Source organism: Xiphophorus couchianus, chromosome 5 (assembly GCF_001444195.1).
Source record: "Xiphophorus couchianus chromosome 5, X_couchianus-1.0, whole genome shotgun sequence".
Lineage (NCBI taxonomy): Eukaryota > Metazoa > Chordata > Actinopteri > Cyprinodontiformes > Poeciliidae > Xiphophorus > Xiphophorus couchianus.
Genome location: NC_040232.1, coordinates 17373991 through 17391284, shown reverse-complemented (window position 1 = coordinate 17391284; position 17294 = coordinate 17373991). Strand labels below are relative to the sequence as shown.

General features: G+C 38.8%; 3 protein-coding genes across 22 annotated transcripts in view; 2 read left to right on the top strand and 1 right to left on the bottom strand.

The window, feature by feature from the left end:
- Positions 1-1988, bottom strand: part of krt222 (keratin 222) — a 32621-nt gene extending 30633 nt beyond the window's left edge. Inside the window, exon 1 of one of the 2 annotated variants that reach the window (XM_028017895.1) lies at positions 1878-1988. The gene's annotated coding sequence lies outside the window, so the exon portion shown is untranslated. The remainder of the gene's footprint in view (positions 1-1877) is intronic. The other variant, XM_028017896.1, reaches the window with a different exon arrangement.
- LOC114144757 (keratin, type I cytoskeletal 13-like) lies at positions 1977-7238 on the top strand. Its single transcript, XM_028017899.1, has 8 exons — positions 1977-2387; positions 3370-3452; positions 3654-3810; positions 4794-4958; positions 5072-5197; positions 5361-5581; positions 5805-5866; positions 6473-7238. Exons 1-8 carry the CDS (start codon positions 2004-2006, stop codon positions 6577-6579), a joined length of 1305 nt encoding a protein of 434 aa, XP_027873700.1. The 5' UTR covers positions 1977-2003; the 3' UTR covers positions 6580-7238.
- Positions 7239-11190: 3952 nt separating this feature from the next.
- rims1b (regulating synaptic membrane exocytosis 1b) overlaps positions 11191-17294 on the top strand; it is a 72661-nt gene continuing 66557 nt past the window's right edge. For 7 of the 19 annotated variants that reach the window (XM_028017874.1, XM_028017872.1, XM_028017876.1 and 4 more), the window contains exon 1: positions 11202-11772. In XM_028017874.1, coding sequence (XP_027873675.1) covers positions 11606-11772 — 167 coding nt within the window. In that variant the 5' untranslated portion in view covers positions 11202-11605. Of the gene's footprint in view, positions 11773-17294 lie in introns of all 19 variants that reach the window. The other 12 variants (XM_028017885.1, XM_028017884.1, XM_028017882.1 and 9 more) reach the window with 7 other exon arrangements.

Below are 17294 nucleotides of genomic sequence, written 5' to 3'. Positions count from 1 at the left end.
CCTATGGAAGCAGCAAAATAGAAGTTTCTCAGCACTTTTCTCTTTTTTTAACCCCATCTCGGCTTTATTTTATCTATTAATAAGTGGGTGTGCGGAATGTGAGATCTCCTTAACACTAGAATGGCTTGAGTTAGGCCATTTTGACATATACCTATTTCGGCTTAGATAGTCCAACTGGCCTGAAGGATTTTATCTAGCAGGTGCTTTTGTTCAGTAAATAGGGCCATTACCTAGGCCAAGTACCCTGGTAATGGCCTCAACGCATCTCACAGTTGCACAATTGTTCCTTAGACTTCGACTTCGACTTAGACTGACTTTGTTGTCATTTTCAATGCACAGGGTGTATACAGAACGAAATTTCGTTGCATACGGCTCAGGATAATGTTTGAGGTTCCAATGTTGTGAGTAAAATAAAATACAGTATAAAATATGAATATAAATCTAAATATAAAATATAAAGTGCAGGACTGACAGTAAAATAGAAGTTATTTAGCTCTGTACATGTGCAAGGTATAAAGTGGAGACCAGTTTTTGAGTGCAGTCCAGTTAAGAGCTCAGCAGTCTGATGGCAAGTAGGAAAAAGCTGTTTCGGAACCAGGTGGACCTGCACCTGGATGCTGCAGAACCTCTTTCCAGAGGGCAGCAGGGAGAACAGTCCATGGTGGGGGTGTGAGGGGTCACTGATGATGTTTCGGCCTCAGGACACGCATCCTGCATCGATGGTTGACCTGACACTTCGCCCTTTTGCCTGAGCTGGGTGTGGAAGGTTGTTGCCGAAGCAGTTTCTCCTTGTGTGCCTTCTTCTCACTCACATGAGAGTTACCGAACTCTTTTGCAAGCTCAACCAGGAAGTCCACCCGTCTCTCCTGCACCCCAATGCATGCCTGATAAAGCACATGTGCATTCAGTGCTGCCATGTCAATCATGTTTGCCAGGTTTGCTGACCAGCTGTCACATAGTGATGGAACCTTGGTCACCCCCCGCAAGATTATGACTGAAATAAATGCCATTAGTTCTTGTGAACTAAATAGGTGAAGCAGTCACCTATTTATCCTCCACAGCACAAAAGGCTGCATGCAAATTTGCATGTGCTAAGTCTCCCAGATTTCTTTTGCTTACACTTTTTGCATGATTTTTTTGAGGTGGATCAACACAATTAATTTGGTTAGTTTATTTCTAAACTGTCATGTTATACCCTCTTAGCTTTATTTCAAAGAGAAACATTACTAATTTCTTTTAGAAAAACCTTTGCATATTTTTTGAAACAGATTGTATGTTTTGCGAACTCTATGTACATTTGGCAAAATGACCTGGATAATGCAGCACAACATCATGGATCAGCTGCAAAAGGTCACATCTCTCCAAAAACACTTCATGTATGCTTCAAAACTAAACTGAAGAGCACTACCTACAGGAGATCTGATCTCCTGTAGGTATCATAGATACCCACCCCCAACATGGACAATTCACACTCCTACCTTCTGGCCTGACGGTCAACGGCCACATTTACAATTGAAGAAGGGATGCTAATTTGAGCCATCAGAGTCGTCAGGGTGGACTCCGGCCTTTTGGCCCTGTTGAGCCGATATGTGAAGGACTCGAAAACCGAGCCATCTAAATGAATTTACTTAGAAGTTGCGGTAAAATGGCCCGAAATATTCATTCTACTGAGGAATTCCTTCCTTTTTAAGTTGTATTAATCATAAGTAATTACAGGAAACACTCAAAGAGATCAAATATGTCTCACACCTTTTTTAATGTCTCCTGAACTGTAACGTGGAATGACAGCCGTTATACCTGACTGGGAATTAACGTGAATTCCGCGCTGCGCCACGCCCAGGTGGTCACACCTGGAATGGTAGCATCTTTACACCTACCTGTCGGCCGCTCCCACCCGAGGAGGCTTATAAAATCCATCATCCGCGCTGCCTCAGCACCGGTTCCTCCACACCGCCTCAGACACGCACTACAGACCCGCAGAAACATCACCACCAGCAGCAGCCATGACCTCCGTGCGCTCAGGATTGTCCTCCTCCATGTCACTCTACTCCATGAGCTCCTCCAAGCGAGCCTCACGCGGCACCAGCGTGTACGGCGGGGCCGGAGGCAGGAACGTCCGCGTGTCGTACGCTTCCAACGGTCTGGGCTCTGGCTTCGACCTGACGCAGGCGCTCGCGGGCGGCGACAACCTAAGCGTCACCACCAACGAGAAGGCGACGATGCAGAACCTGAACGACCGACTGGCCTCCTACCTGGCGAAGGTGCGTTCGCTGGAGTCTGCCAACCTTCAGCTGGAGACTCAGATCCGTGAATGGTACCAAAAAAAGACCCCCGCCGTCAAGGACTACAGCAAGTTCGAGCCAATCATCGAGGACCTACGCAACAAGGTAAACTTTGAAATTTATAAAGCTGACTCCTGACAGCATGACATAAAATCTATAAACCACAACGGACTGTTGGAAGTTTTATTACATATAAGAATACTACTACGATTAATAATAATAATAATAATAATAATAATAATAATAATAATAATAATAATAATAAAAAGGAACGTTGATGCCCAAAATTCTTATTCGTAGAAAAATATTTAAAAAAATTTAGACATGACCGAATTTGAAACATGCATGTCCCTGCGTGACGTAGTGGTTTTGTTTTATCTCTATAAAACAAAAGTATTATAACAATAAAGGAGGCGTGGAGCATGGGCTTAAAGCTTGTTGTTATGTGCAACGATGGAGGTGAAGTAAAAGGTGGGGCTATTGTTTTGAAACAAAACCCTGTGAATAAAATGTTCAGAGTGACTGAGCCAGCAATTCTTTGTTATTACTTTATTTGTGTTTATTATTTATTTTTAATTCTTGAATTTTTCTTCATAAAATAAATAATGAAACCTTTATTAGTCCCTAAAAATATTGGTTCCCCAGTGCCTGTTATTGGAGTGATCACAAAATCCCTTTGTACCCCCTTTTGTGATGCCACTACTACATCTAAAAATGTCATAAATAACCTATGCTCTGGTAGGCTACAGTAAAATGTAAATTTTTAGTTCATTTAGCTTTCTTGAAAATCTTTCTGCTTTAAGTCTAGTCCCCACCAGAATGCACCCTGATTGGGTAACATCCTGCATGATGACACTTAGAAGTTTTTCAACTGCATCCCCCAGCAAAATCAAGAACAACTTGAATTTATTTACATGTTGGAGCTTGAAGCAACTTTGAAGGAATTTGTTTCTCCCACACTGTTTTGAGAATAAACAAAAGTCCAATTTAGGATGCACTCCAGTGAAAATTCAAAGTAAACTTATCCACCAGTCTGATCAACAGATGAAGCAATCACTAACACATCTGCATAATGTTGTTTTTCTAGATAAGAGCTGCCACGCTATCAAATTGCGAGTTGATGCTGCAGATAGATAATACCAAGCTGGCAACAGAGGACTTCAAAGTGAAGTAAGTGAAAATAATTTATTTTCCAGAGATTTACGAATGATGTTGAGCATTCTCACGGTTGAGTCAGATCAACTGGACATTTTTGCAGACTTGTACCAGTCAGCAAAGTTGGAAAACAGGTGGAGCCAGTTTGGTTGCACTTTCTGTTTGTTTACTGAGGCTGTTAAGCAGTTACAGCAACACAAACCCCTCTCTTCACAGGTTTGAGAATGAGTTGGCAATGCGCATGTCAGTGGAGACAGACATCACTGGGCTGCGCAGAGTCTTGGACGACTTGACCATGACTCGGGCCGACTTGGAGATGCAGGTGGAGGGTTTGAAGGAAGAGCTGATCTTTATGAAGAAGAACCATAAGGAGGTGAGATACTGACAACAAATCTGTAATGATCAATGGTTCAGCATAGCTAACAGGCATGGGAAACAAAGAAATTCTCACAGTATATTGTTGACTAAAGCACCATGACATTGTTGATATTTAAACAAAATAAAACTAAATTGACTTAATATCTTTCATTTAAACCTCAAAAACATTAATAATGTCTTTTATTGCTAAAGTAATGCCACATACAGAGCTTTGATGCTTTTTCTTTTCTTTTTTCCATTTTGGTAGAGAGACCTTGACCAAATTTTAGAGTAAACAACCACTAAATTTAGAAGGAGCTTTCAAGTGCACCTTGTGCAGCATATGCATACTGTTTTGCCATTCTGCTTGTTCTAGAGCAGGGGTGTCAAACACCAGTTCTGAAGGGCCACTGTCCTGCAGTTTTTAGATGTGCCACAGGTACAAAAACACTGGAATGAAATGGCTTACTTACCTCCTTCTTGTGTAGATCAGTTCTCCAGAGCCTTGCTAATGACCTAATTATTGTATTCAAGTGTGGTGCAGCAGAGGCACATCTAAAAGTTGCAGGGCAGTGGCCCTCCAGGACTAGAGTTTAACACCTGTGTTCTAGAGTAACACCAGAACATAGATAGATCTCCAAGCAAATGTAATTATTTTCTTTGACAAACAAAATTTGTCGAGACTGACTGCTGAGCCAAAATTGACGCACCTTTGAAAAGCCGCCAACCCTGAGGCTACCAAGAATGACTCAAGCAATATCGTCCCATAACAGCAAGTCTCACATTACTCATGCTAACAAGTCCTTTTTAAACACAAGTCATCATTGAAAGGACGAAGAAGATTCAGTGAATGTCACCTCATTATTCACAATGTTTATAAATTATTTACATTTTTAAAAAAATCTAAGACATTAGCACCTCTCCAGAACTCGATTCTCTCTGGGGTTTTATGTTCTGCTGTTCTTCATCTTTAATTGTGTTGTCTTTTTTTTTTTTTAGGAAATGGAAAGCCTGCGCAGTAACATGCAATCCAGCTCTGTGAACGTTGAGGTTGATGCCAAACCCCAGGAGGACCTGTCCAAGATCATGGAAGAGATGCGATCTCAGTATGAGAACGTTGTGGAGAAGAACCGCCGTGAGATGGAAGGCTGGTACAAGGACAAGGTGAGGAAAGTCGGACATAACACAACTAGCTTCGTATTCATTTCATGTTCAAATTTAAGAGAAGGTTTGGGGAGTATTTAAAGTTATTTAATGTCAATCTTGATATCTTTCAGTTTGAAGATCTGAGCAAGAAGATGGCAAGCAGCACAGAGACTATAGAGGTCTCCCGAAGTGAGCTCACTGACCTGAAGAGGAGGCTTCAGGCTCTGCAGATAGAGCTACAGTCCCAGCTTTCCCTGGTAATCCACAACACTAGGAGAAGTAACAAGAACAATCCAATCATAAATCATTTAACATGTCCATTACCATTTCTAACTACCCCAGGCATTATAAGCAATGTCCAAAAAACAAGCAGTTAGCCCTCAGTAAGCACTAAAATAACTTGCTTGTTCTTCTGAGCAGAAATCTAGCTTGGAGGGCGAGCTGGCTGACACAGAGTCCCGCTACAGCTTTAAGCTGCGCAGCCTTCAAGAAATGGTGGACAGCCTGGAGGTCGAGATCAGCAATATGAAGATGGACATCGAGCGACAGGCCTCAGAATACCGAACCCTGCTGGACATTAAAACCAGACTGGAGATGGAGATAGCAGAGTACCGAAGACTGCTGGATGGGGAGGATGTGAAGTAAGAAAAAATTTATCAAAGGGAGTAGAAATTTTTGAAATGGTCTGTAGCATAGGACACAGATTTAAGCTGCACTTTCACATAATGGTGTAAGGGATTATATTAGATTAACACGACTCCTGAGTGAAAATAACCAAGCTTTTACTGTACTTTACCATGTAATTGACATGATGTCTGTTTCAGACTGTATGAACAAAAAAACTAACTGTTGTCTCTTTTCCAGGAAAAACATAGTTGTGGAAGTGAAAGAAGTGAAAGAAGTTAAAAAAGAAGTAGTAGAAGAACGTAAGTCTGCTGAAAGGTTTTACTTAAATTATATTTACATCTTCATGAAATGTCCAGCTTAACTTTTCCAGTTATGGATGTATGTATAGGACTGCTAAATATTTACTATTTGCCAAACAGCAAAATGGATTTAGTGTATTTTTTATTTACTTAATTTTTCCATCTCTTTAAATCTTTTTTTTTTTTTTTTTTACATATATTTTCGCCATATTTGGTTGCACTGACTTTTACGTTGTGTAACTTGTGTCGGGACTAAAGTCAAGGGAGATGGAGATCAGCGCTTTGTGATGATCTCTCCAACATTGTTTTGCTGTCTGATTTCTTAAGATATTGCAATAATTAATTGCAAAACAATTTGATTAGCCAGAAAACAAAATGTTTCACATTGTTTTAATCAGAAGCTTCACACATCTTTGCATAAATGCAGCACATCTTGAACACCACAGTTCTTGGTTATTCAGATTCATTGTCCAGCAGCGAGGAAACACGTTTGCCTATGTTGCAGTTTAATAATTTCATAGTTGTATGACAGATATTGCAAGAGATATATGTTATCATTCACGCAAGACAAAAGTAATAGTTTTTTATTATGAATGTCTTCCACAGATAAACCGGTCATTACCAAGAGGACAAAAGTGGTGATTGAAGAGCTTGTGGACGGAAAAGTGGTGTCACGTACAGAAGATGTAGACACCGCAGTCGTCAGCAAGTAAACTGAGCCAAAAAACCAATCAAGAAGCAGTGTCTTTTGTATTTAGGTCTCTGAAAAACACAGAAAGTATAAACATTTATCTTCCAGATCTTTGTGTAGCTGAAATGTTTCGATTTTTTTGTCACGGTATTTATTTTGACTTAAATACTGGAAGACATATGCAAAGCTAGAATTGCTTTGAAAATTCTGTGCTTGGAAAACCAGACTACATAAGCAGTAAAACTATAAGCTACATCAGAAAAAGAAATCCTATTCCAGGTATAGCACCTACAGGAATAAAGTAAATTTTATCATGTTAAAAACGAACAAGTGCAAAAGAGCAAATCCAGTTTTGGTTAGATTTAGGAAAACGAATATTAGATCCACTTCTGTGTTGTTGGTTAATAAGAGGCTGTCACTTTGAATGCGAAAGGTCATGAAAAAACTGCTGCATATAGCGTATTGTACACTCTCAAGTGACATATTGCTAAAGTAACTGGTATCAATTTTTTAAAGGGAACCACTGTCCAGATTCTTGCTGGGGTTCAAGTGTTTCTGATCAACTCTTGCCACCTCTGAGAGTTGTATCTGTTTTTTTTTTTTCTAAAAAGTTGTGTGTGTCTTTATCTTGTTTAATTTCCATTTCTAATGACAATAAAAAAAGATTGGCAGAAAACGTTATTGTGTTCTCAATATTTTTTTCATTGCAAACACACAAGGTGAGCTGAATAGAGGCGCCATAGCAATAAATGAAGCAATTTTGTTTACATAAAAATTAGATACAGGTTGAAGGAAAGTCACTTTCAAACTTGTTAGAGGGAGTTTAGCTGCCTTGTTCATTGAGCCAAAAGAACAATCAATATCTTCTACCAAATGACAGGAGACCAAGTAATAAATAACAAATAACGGGTGGATAAATGAAAACTATTAACCTGTGACCACAAAGGTATCAGGTGTAATAAAGTAAAAACCAAGGGGTGTATTCAGGAGTGATGAATAAAATGTAGGTGAACTATGTAGACACAGGAAAGGAGAAGGTAGAAATAGCGGTGAATGAGGACATGTAGGGATTATTACACAGCACTGCAACCACTACTGAAATGTCACAAAACAAGAACTCTAGCTCTCACTGACTGAAGAAGAAATGATAAGATTAATCAAAAGCTAAGACAATATAAAGTTAAACCAGGGGAAAATCTGGCAGCAGTCAACAAGTGTCTTAATGACATAAACTTAACCCTTTTCTAATCTATTTGGGCTTTTGTGTATTTAAGTTAGTGCATTTGCCCTGTCTGTCTGACATCATCTCATCTGAGAATTTTCATGTCAATATTCTATTAAAAATTTATTTTTCCTGCCCAAGTGGCACACTTCAGTTGAATGTCATTTAACTGAATGATATTTTATCCTTTAAAGAAAAAAAACAAAGTAGGTAAAGTAATTAACATATGATAAACAGAGAGGTGACATAAAGTCAAGCAGTACTCTTTTTCCTTGGTTCCCAATTTTGGCCAATTGTTTTTTTATTGTTTTTTTAAAAATCTGATCTGATAATTAAATTTAGCAGACATTTACCAAAAAAGTTTGGAAATGCATTTCATATGAGATTTTTTTTTTAATTTAAAAAGTTTATGATTTTCGTAAAGAGATTTGCTTCATCTTTAATCAACTTTCTGAGTATCTCCCTTGTTGCTACTTTAATCCACAATATGCACTGTTTTAAAATGTCCACTAGATGTCGGTATATTCACGATCATTTTTATTCTGTCTTTATACTCTTATTCTATTTTGCATAAATTTCTAAAAAGAAATACTTTAATTTTGTTGCATAATTATTTACAACGTTTAGCTTATTAAAAAGGCATGTTGCTGAAGCAAATTTTGTAATTGTTTGATATTTATTTTTTCAATCAAAGCTTTCTTGTAATTGTACTAAAACGTGCATGAATCCTATTGGCAAAGCAAATATGTTTTACTTTTGAAAATTAGAGATGGATATGTTACATAATATTCCATTTCCTTCAAATATGTGTCTCTGGTTCTTATCTTTGAAGGTTGTGTTGTTATTTTCATCAACTATTTCCTAAATAAATACATAACCATTTCAAGAGTAATACCTATAGTCATATAAATTCTTAATAATTTAACAATGTTTAGTTCAGTGTATTTTATATTGATCATGTTTAGATGGATTTAAATGTAATTCGCCTATACTTTAGTTGGTGTCTTTTGTTGGCAGTAGGTTTAACAAAAACCTGTAAAAATATTATTTTTAAAGAGAGAGAAAGAGAGAGAGAGAGAGGGGGGGTGGGGGGGAGTGGGAGATAAATTATCTGTGTTAGAATACATTTGGAGAAAAGTAAAAACAAAAAACACATTCTTTCTTTGTAAAAAATAAAATATCTTAGATATCAATAGCATAAATTTGTCAATTTTTATTGTCTTATCCGTCTACAAATACAATTTTCTACAGATATTGCAAATAGCTGAATGATTGCAAGGAAAACTATGACTTATATGAAGCCCTGATTTTATCTCACATGATTTATGTTAACTTTAGGCCCCATATATTAAAAGTATCTTCGTTATAATTACGTTATAACAAGGTTGTTGTTGGTTAGTAATATCACATATCTTTCAACTTGTATACACAAGTATAACCGGAAATGTATGGTTTTAGAGACGAATGACATTCTGAATGGCTGAAATCCGAATTATGAGTTACTCCGTTAAGATTCTGCCTCACTATTTTAGTGTTAATCGGGTTGCCATAGAACTCTCGGGACGTCTCCACGAAGCACGCCTCTGTAGCACGAATCTGTCATTTGGAGCTTTTTGTTCCCCAGTCACGACCTAAATGATGACAAAATCCTGCACCACGGGAAGCTGACGCCACCGCGGTACAGTCACCTCCTCGGTGACGTCGGCTGACGGAGGCAGCAGCAGCAGCAGTCAGGGTTGATGCCATCTGCTGGACGGTCGCAGCCACTCTCTCGGCATTACGTCATCCGGGAAAAACCGGTGCCAAGTCCAGATCGGTGAAGCCCGGGAGTCTGGTTCTGGATGTAAAGCAGCGCGGAAAGAGGCAGCTATGAGGATAAATTTAAGACAAGACAGGAGGGATTTGAAACTAAATAAAACTTAGTTTAACACTAGGTATTGTACAATACCTCTAGATAGAACTATAGTTATACATGAAGGACACCATGGAATAGAATAGAAGAGAAGAGAATAGAGCAGATAAGACAACAGCCTTTTTTGATCCAAGTCACTGTGGATAAAATAAATGGTGTCTTAAAAAGTTTTGGGTCTGTGAATTATTCACACCTTTTCTTACATATTATCTTATAGCTCAACTGGTATATAATTGTGAAAAGGTAAATCAGTGTTAATATGTAAAAAGATGTTTGATTTATTTGTATTCCTTCTTGCTATTTAAATACAGAGCTAACAGAGTATTAAGATTTTGGGGTTTTTTTTTCTTAAGTGAGAATAACAATATTTCATTACAATGTTACTGAAGTAAAGTAAACAAAGTACAGCGAAATAAAACTAATCTTAAAACTAAGTTGTTGCCAAAAAGTTACATAAGTAATTGTAACTGAATAAAAGCACACCTAAATATCAATCATCGAGGTTTGCCTCACATTTTAAATTAAGTTTAAATGTAGACTTTGACTGGGCCGTTCTGACACGTTAACCTGCTTTGATCTAAACCTGTCAATTGTAGCTTTAGCTGCTTTAGCTGTATGTTTATACTCTCTGCCCCTTGTCCTGTAAGACTTACGACAGTTCCAGGTCTTTTGGATTCACCATCAGATGATTGTCTTGTATTACACTTTTTAGCTTGATCCGGCTTTCCATAAACTCTGAACAGATATTGTGTCACTGTTGAAAAAAAAAAAAAAACCCACGTTAGGTGCAGCATGCGTTTTCAGCTTAGTGGAATAAAACTATGAAAATGTTGAATTTCCCAGGTTTACATTTGCATTTAGTTCTCTTTCACTTAAATAGCCCAAAAATAATATTCAATGCAGTGCCACTAGAAGCTGCCTAATTAAAAACTATAGGACCCTTATGTGTGATTTAATTCTAGTATAAAGACAGCTGTTCATTTAAAGGCTCACAGATTTCATTAAAAAAAGAGCATAATTAAGAAAACAGAACATTCATTTCTGCTCTCTAACTCAACAGACAGGGTCACATTAAAAAAAAAAAAACATATTTATGACTGACACCGTTCAAATTCAACAGCAAAAAGTTGTTTGGTTTACACAAAAGCATGACATTTTAGATAATAAACCCATATTTAAAACTTTGCAGAGAAGTGAACGTGAGTGGAGCTGCTGTCCATGGTGCTGAAACTCTTCTGCACTTGATGTTTTAAACTGGCTGTATTCTTTTTTACATTGAGCCAATAAAGCGGTACAAAGTATCGCGAGAGGAGGAAAGAAATGTTAGATTTATACATGATTTGCGTATTCATGTGGAGTGGGTCTGCTTTTAAATGAAAACGCCGGGATGTGGCGTGTACGAGCTTTCAGATCATGACGGTGACGAGCCAGTCCTCACATGATTAGACGCTCCTCCGCAAAAAAAAAAAAAAAAAAACACCAGAAAGGGAGGAAGGAGGGCTCCATTCCCAGTGTGGCAGCGGAGAGGCACCGAGGACTCCGCCTTTACCGCCCCAACGTCCAAGCACCAGTCCGGGGTGGGGAAGAGGGAAGAGACACGCCGCAGGCCTGACGAAGAAATTCGAAACACGAACGTGAGGAGAGACTAAAAAAAAAAATATACGGAGATGGGCTCGCCGTGAAGGAGTAAAAACCGGGAGGTGGGGGGAAACACCCAGAGGGGGCGCATCACAAAAGCACAACTAGAGGTGCCTGCAACCATGAGCGGCTGCTCGCCTAAGCCGCGGCTGCCGCTGCTACTCCGCCCGGGGAACACGTCGTGAGGTGCGCCTCGGGAACCTGTTAGCCGAAACGACACGCCGAGGAGAACCAGGAGGAGGTGGTGGTGGAGGTGGGGTGGTGGTGGTCGAAAAGATGTCCGCCTCGGTGGGGCCCCACGGCGGCCCTCGCCCACCCACCGTGCCGCCGTCCATGCCGGATCTGCCGGACCTTAGCCACCTCACCGAGGAGGAGCGCAAGATCATCATGGACGTGATGGCTCGGCAGAAGAAAGAGGAAGAGAAAGAACAAGAAATGCTGAAGTAAGGCCAACACTTCAAAACTGTTTCTCAAGCCATAAGGCATAGCTTAAGAAATAGAGGTTAGAGGTAATCTCATACAACCATCGACCATCATTTTTTGCGCCTCTACAGCCTTAATAAAGATGTGAGACGCGAAACTATCATAAGATTAACAGCTTTTTCATCCCTAAATCAAATCAATAAGCGGTCACGGTGGGTGACGGTGGCCTGAAAGGGGGTCAGTATCCGTTACAGGTGCTGGTCCGAGGGTGGGGTGTGACAGAGGGGGAAGGAGATGGAAGGATGAATCATAGCCTTGTATATCTTTCACCCATTCATTTTCATCAATGGAGGACTGCACCCCAACCCACAGCTTACACATCTACCTTCAACTCCGCGGTGATTTCCCATTTTACGCACGGCCAAATGGCGTGCGCCGTATCGGTGTGGGCTGCTGGGAGCATCATACACGCACACACTCGCACAGTGTGAGTGTGTCCATGCGTACGCGCGCGTGTGCAAGGAAAAGTGATGCTGCCAAGCCACTAGCGAGAAGAGAGAGAAAAAAAAGCTGCTTTACGATGAGTACGACGGTGCGCGTTGCGAGCATTTGTGCGTTCCTCTTCCCCGAGATGAAGATGGGGTGTGGTTGGCATATCCAGCAGGCCTGAACCGGACCGACAGGAACAGAGTGTAAAATTATTGTAGTATGTTTGCAAACGCTACGTGCAGTGATCAGATTGCAGTCTGTCGAAGGAGCCTCTCTGAAAAAAACAAAAAACAAAAACCTGTACAGTCGAACCCCATTGATAGGACTGGATGTGCTTCAGCTGCCTCAGAGAATGTGTTTGCATCAACCCAGGCAGTCCTAGGCACTATAAGTCCAGCTCATACACCTCCAACCCACCCCAAGAGTGAGGGTCTATTGCCAGAACTGTTTATCAGGCATGCAGCATCCTCAGGTTTTTGCTCTGGTTCTAATGGCTGGCTTCATTTCCTGACTGCAGCCTAAAGGGGAGCTCTGTGAAGGCCCCTTGAGAGGAAAGGATGTATTTAATGTTCCATGAGGCTCAGGCAGGTTCATAATGGCTTCATCATCTGGCTAATCATTAATGGAGCCAGCGCACCATGAACAGGGGACAGATGGGATTTTTACAGAAATTTGCCAATAATTGCGAGGCAGTCTCCGATGTTTATTACAGTACACAGCTTATTCAGATGCTGATATTAAATGAATCTCATTGCTTCTCCTCTTGATTGACTGTGACAGTTCAGTGCCTCATAAAGTGTTGTGTAATTTTTCCACTTTCCTCTCAGTCACCATAAGTTTGTGTGGATTTTAATAGTGTTTTATTCCATAAAGTAACACAAAGATAATTACAAGGGATGGTTTTCAGTATTTTTCTTTTCAAATCAAAATCTGGATTTTTGGATATGTGTTGTATATGTGTTGCCCATCTCTTAGGCAATGCTTTATAGAACCACCTTTTGCTGCAACTGCAAGTTTTTGATTGCATGCCTCTACCTGCATGCTTTGCCCATGAAGAGGCAGAAAATTGTTGTTGCCCACAATAGCTCAAGCTCTGTCAGAGTGGGAAGCGGGGGTCTGGAACATCAATTTTTGGTTCTATTGTCGCTCTGTATGTGCTTAGGGGAGTTGTCCTGCTGGAAGGTGGACCTCCAATCTTTTGCCACTTCTAACAGGTTTTCTTTTATGGCAGGTTTTTATTTAACTCATGTACATACATCTTCCCATCAGCTTTGGCCGGCTTCCCTGTTTCTACTGAAGAAAATTATCACAACACTACTGTGATGGCACCAACATGTTGAAATGGCATGTTCAGGAAGATATTCAGTGTTAGTTTTCAGTCACATGTATCATTTTGAATGTAGGTCAATAATAGGTTTAATTTTAATTACTCAGTGGACGGTGTCTACTAATTACTTTACTTCTGAATTCAAGTTATTACACTGGATTTTATTTAGTGGTATTGGATTAAGGAGGGGGAGACATATACAATTACAAAAACACACCACGGTTTTTAATAAAAAAATATTTAAAACCATCATATTATTTCCATTTCACAATCATGAACTGTGTTGGTCTATGCTAGAAAACATGTATAACATGCAATGATATTTGTGATTTTAAAATGGCAAAGTGTAAGAAAACATCTAGACTTATGAGTACTTTTCCAAAGCATATTTATTTACTTATTATTTATTTATTCATAGGAGTTTGTCAGTTCAGTATTAGCCACGTGTCCGAGTCCTATGGTTGCAAGACAACTCCAAATCATCAACCCTCCTCTACTTTGTAGATTATGGTGAAACATAATTTACACTCCACTTTGGTCTCGAATGTTACAAATATTGTTTTGCGTTCACATACATCGTTGATATGTAACTCTTTTAAATCTTTTTGTACAGTGATGGGCCGCAGTTTGTTTGGGAATGACTAAACAATGTCCTTGAATAATAATTCAACTTTAAACTGATTGCTGATGTGTTTCTTTAATGGCATTGCATTACCATGTACCTAGATGCTCCAGGGTAGCAACCTTACAAAAATCCACCATTTTATCAGTTCATGCTCACTGATTAAAGCTTTCTCATTAATTTATGTAGTTGATATCAATCTTCCCAAATAAATTTTTAGTTTAAACTAATAGGTAAGCTGTGCATCAAGTCTCTGAAAGTACAGTGCTTTGACAAAGTGCTTATTCCTTTACATGTTTTCTGCCACACTGAAATGGTTCAGATCATCAAATAAAATTTGAAAAGATAACCCAAAAGAGCAGTTTACAAGTTATGATTATACTTACTGATGGGAGGGGGGGACAACTTATTCAGTTTATTACTATGTGACAACATTTTGATTGATAGCTCATGTGCATTAAAGTATACTTAATAATAAAAACAAATACAAAACAATAAAAGATGGTAGGGAATCCTATATAAAAGTTAAAGCCTATAAAAATATCTGTGGTAATGTCTGCAGTCGTCATGCGTTATTTATAGATATTTGAGTACAGCTAAAACAAACCGTGCTTTATTTTTATGATAATTTCTATGAAATTAAAAGAAGAAGAAGTCTTAGAGCTCTGATGTACATGGATTAAGGAATATCCAGTATAATATGTCTACTCAGACACAGTTCCACCTGCCAGCCCTGTCCAGTCTGTCTGCAGAGCTGTCTGAGCCTGCAGCACCTGGCACTGATAAGGTTAAACTGATACTGACTTCTATCACCCCCAGCTTCAAGCAAACAGCCTGATCTGGAACACCTGCTACAGCTATTGAGAAAGCAACACCTGAGCGTTCTTTCACCGTTCCAGACCTCCAAAAAACCCCTAAATATCAATAACAAAAAATGTGACAAAAAAGTGACCTTAATTTATAAAGATGTCTCATTGAGATCCATGATCTCATTTACGGAATTGTATTTACATGTTTTACAATTATATGACATACAATTCATGTTAGCAAAATCTAATCATAATGAAATAATTTTTATGCTCAGGAGACTGAGTGCTTCACGATGTTTTGGTTGAGCCTGCAACCAGAAGCCGAATGAAGCTCATGCTTTTTTTTGTACTTAGCCTTTTAAGCTTCAATGCAAACATTTTCCTAGAAGCAAATCATACAAAGTTTTGACCAACTTTCAGATGTATGGTACACCAGAATTTAAAAGTCCTATTTTAAAACCAAATAAATTTCAATTATATGCCAGAAAAAAATATTCTTAGAATATGTGTAGCGCACAGTGCCACTGCACAATTGCTGAGAGCTGTCAGTCTCTGTTGTGTATTGATGTATTTGCACGCTAGGCTAACAGAAAAAAAACCGAATAAAACCTTCCAAACATTTCAAACACGGGGTGTTTGTGTTAGTATTTTATTTTATGTAGGAGAAAAATTTAGGTTCAAATTTCTAATTTTTTAGCTTATACACTTCCTGACCTGTCCTAAACTTAGCTGAATTAAGTAATTTTTTTAACCTATTTGATCAATGCAATACTTCATTCAACCACATTTTGACATAGCTGGACATCTTCATGCAGACATCTTTTCATTTTTCACTTTCCAACATTTCATTTTGTTTAGATGGCAGCAAACATTTCTCTGCTGTCTTTTATGTAAAATGATGCTCTTAAGGTATGACTCATCTATAAGAGTACCACCCATTTTTCTTTTTACAGTAATCCTGCTTTAAAAATATTTTACACAAGCATAGTTTGAACTCTTGGTTCATTTTCACTAGTGTTGCTTTTTGATTATGTTAGTTTCCTATACCGCATTGAACTCTTTTTTAAAAAAACAAACAAAAAAAACCAACAATGCCATCTTTCAGACGACATACTGGCCTGGAGGTGTTTTAGTTGATTCTTATTGTTTCAAGGATTGAGTAAAGAATTAAGCCTTAAACTTTAAAATAACTTGGTAATAAAGCAATTTAAAGTTGGTGCTGTGAGTGCATGAGGTAGTTGACACTGACATTATACATGACATTATTTATATTGAACATATTTAGAGAGTGTTCGTTAGTCAGTGCGATTTCTGATGGAAATATAATTTCTAACAGAGCTGCTACTGTTGCCTGAAGCAGTCCTGTTTGTTTTCTATTGTTAACTTATTAGCACTGTCCTGAGCTGTTTTTGTCTTTGTTGTGTAGATGGTTTGGCCATCAGTTTAATATCACCACACATTCAATCTGAGCTCTAAAAGCGTTTTGGTGGAGGAACATAAATCAGGAGACAGTCTAATGTTTTCTGATCCTGCTTAAGTGTTCAAGAGGTCATAGGAGAAATAAGGAGGCTCATACAACAAATGAGAAGTAGTGCTCTTGTCGTTCTCAGAGTTTATAAATGTGAAAATTATTGGTGACAATGCTAGTTTAATTCACTAAAAGGAGCACGCTGTTTAGACGTTGCAGACTCCTCGACAGCAGATGGTGAGAAAAAGACATCAAAACACACGGCGCAGATGGAGGGAGACGGCGGCAGGATTTAGAGGTTTTTAGCATTAGAGTGGTTGTATGACAGGGAGAAAAAATGGAAGACTATAAGAATGAAGAAAGCTCATGGAAGAAATCCTATTCCAACGGAGATGGCTATCTCTGTTTGCTTCCCGATGCCTCTGCCTTAAGGGGTGCATGGAGAGGTTAGTAAAGGTCTCGTTCATGTGAGTTGTCTAACACAGACACTGTTTTACAAAAGGTTACATACCTGTGAGTTATGTTTTTCTTTGAAGCTACCATTATCAATATGTAGACGTATAGGTCAGAAAACTTGTACTGAGAGTGTTGAACCTGTGGCTTTCAATGAGCATTTTAAACCTGCCTCTCATACTTTATAAAGTGCTTGTGTTTTGTTGTAAAGCTCATGTTCTAACACTACATTAACTATGTTTTAAACATTGTTAGAAGGCCACAGTGGTCTAACTGTCACAAGCCTCTTTGGGTTTTTGCTCCATTAAAACAAATTCAATGTCAGGCCAGTAGATGGCTGTAACATCAACATTAATGACCGACTAACTTTTTAC

Coding starts and splice junctions, on each gene's coding strand:
- LOC114144757 (XM_028017899.1), top strand. CDS start 2,004: ATGACCTCCGTGCGCTCAGGATTGTCCTCCTCCATGTCACTCTACTCC. Junction 3,453..3,653: donor ACAGAGGACTTCAAAGTGAA/GTAAGTGAAAAT, acceptor CTCTCTTCACAG/GTTTGAGAATGAGTTGGCAA. Junction 5,198..5,360: donor TACAGTCCCAGCTTTCCCTG/GTAATCCACAAC, acceptor TCTTCTGAGCAG/AAATCTAGCTTGGAGGGCGA.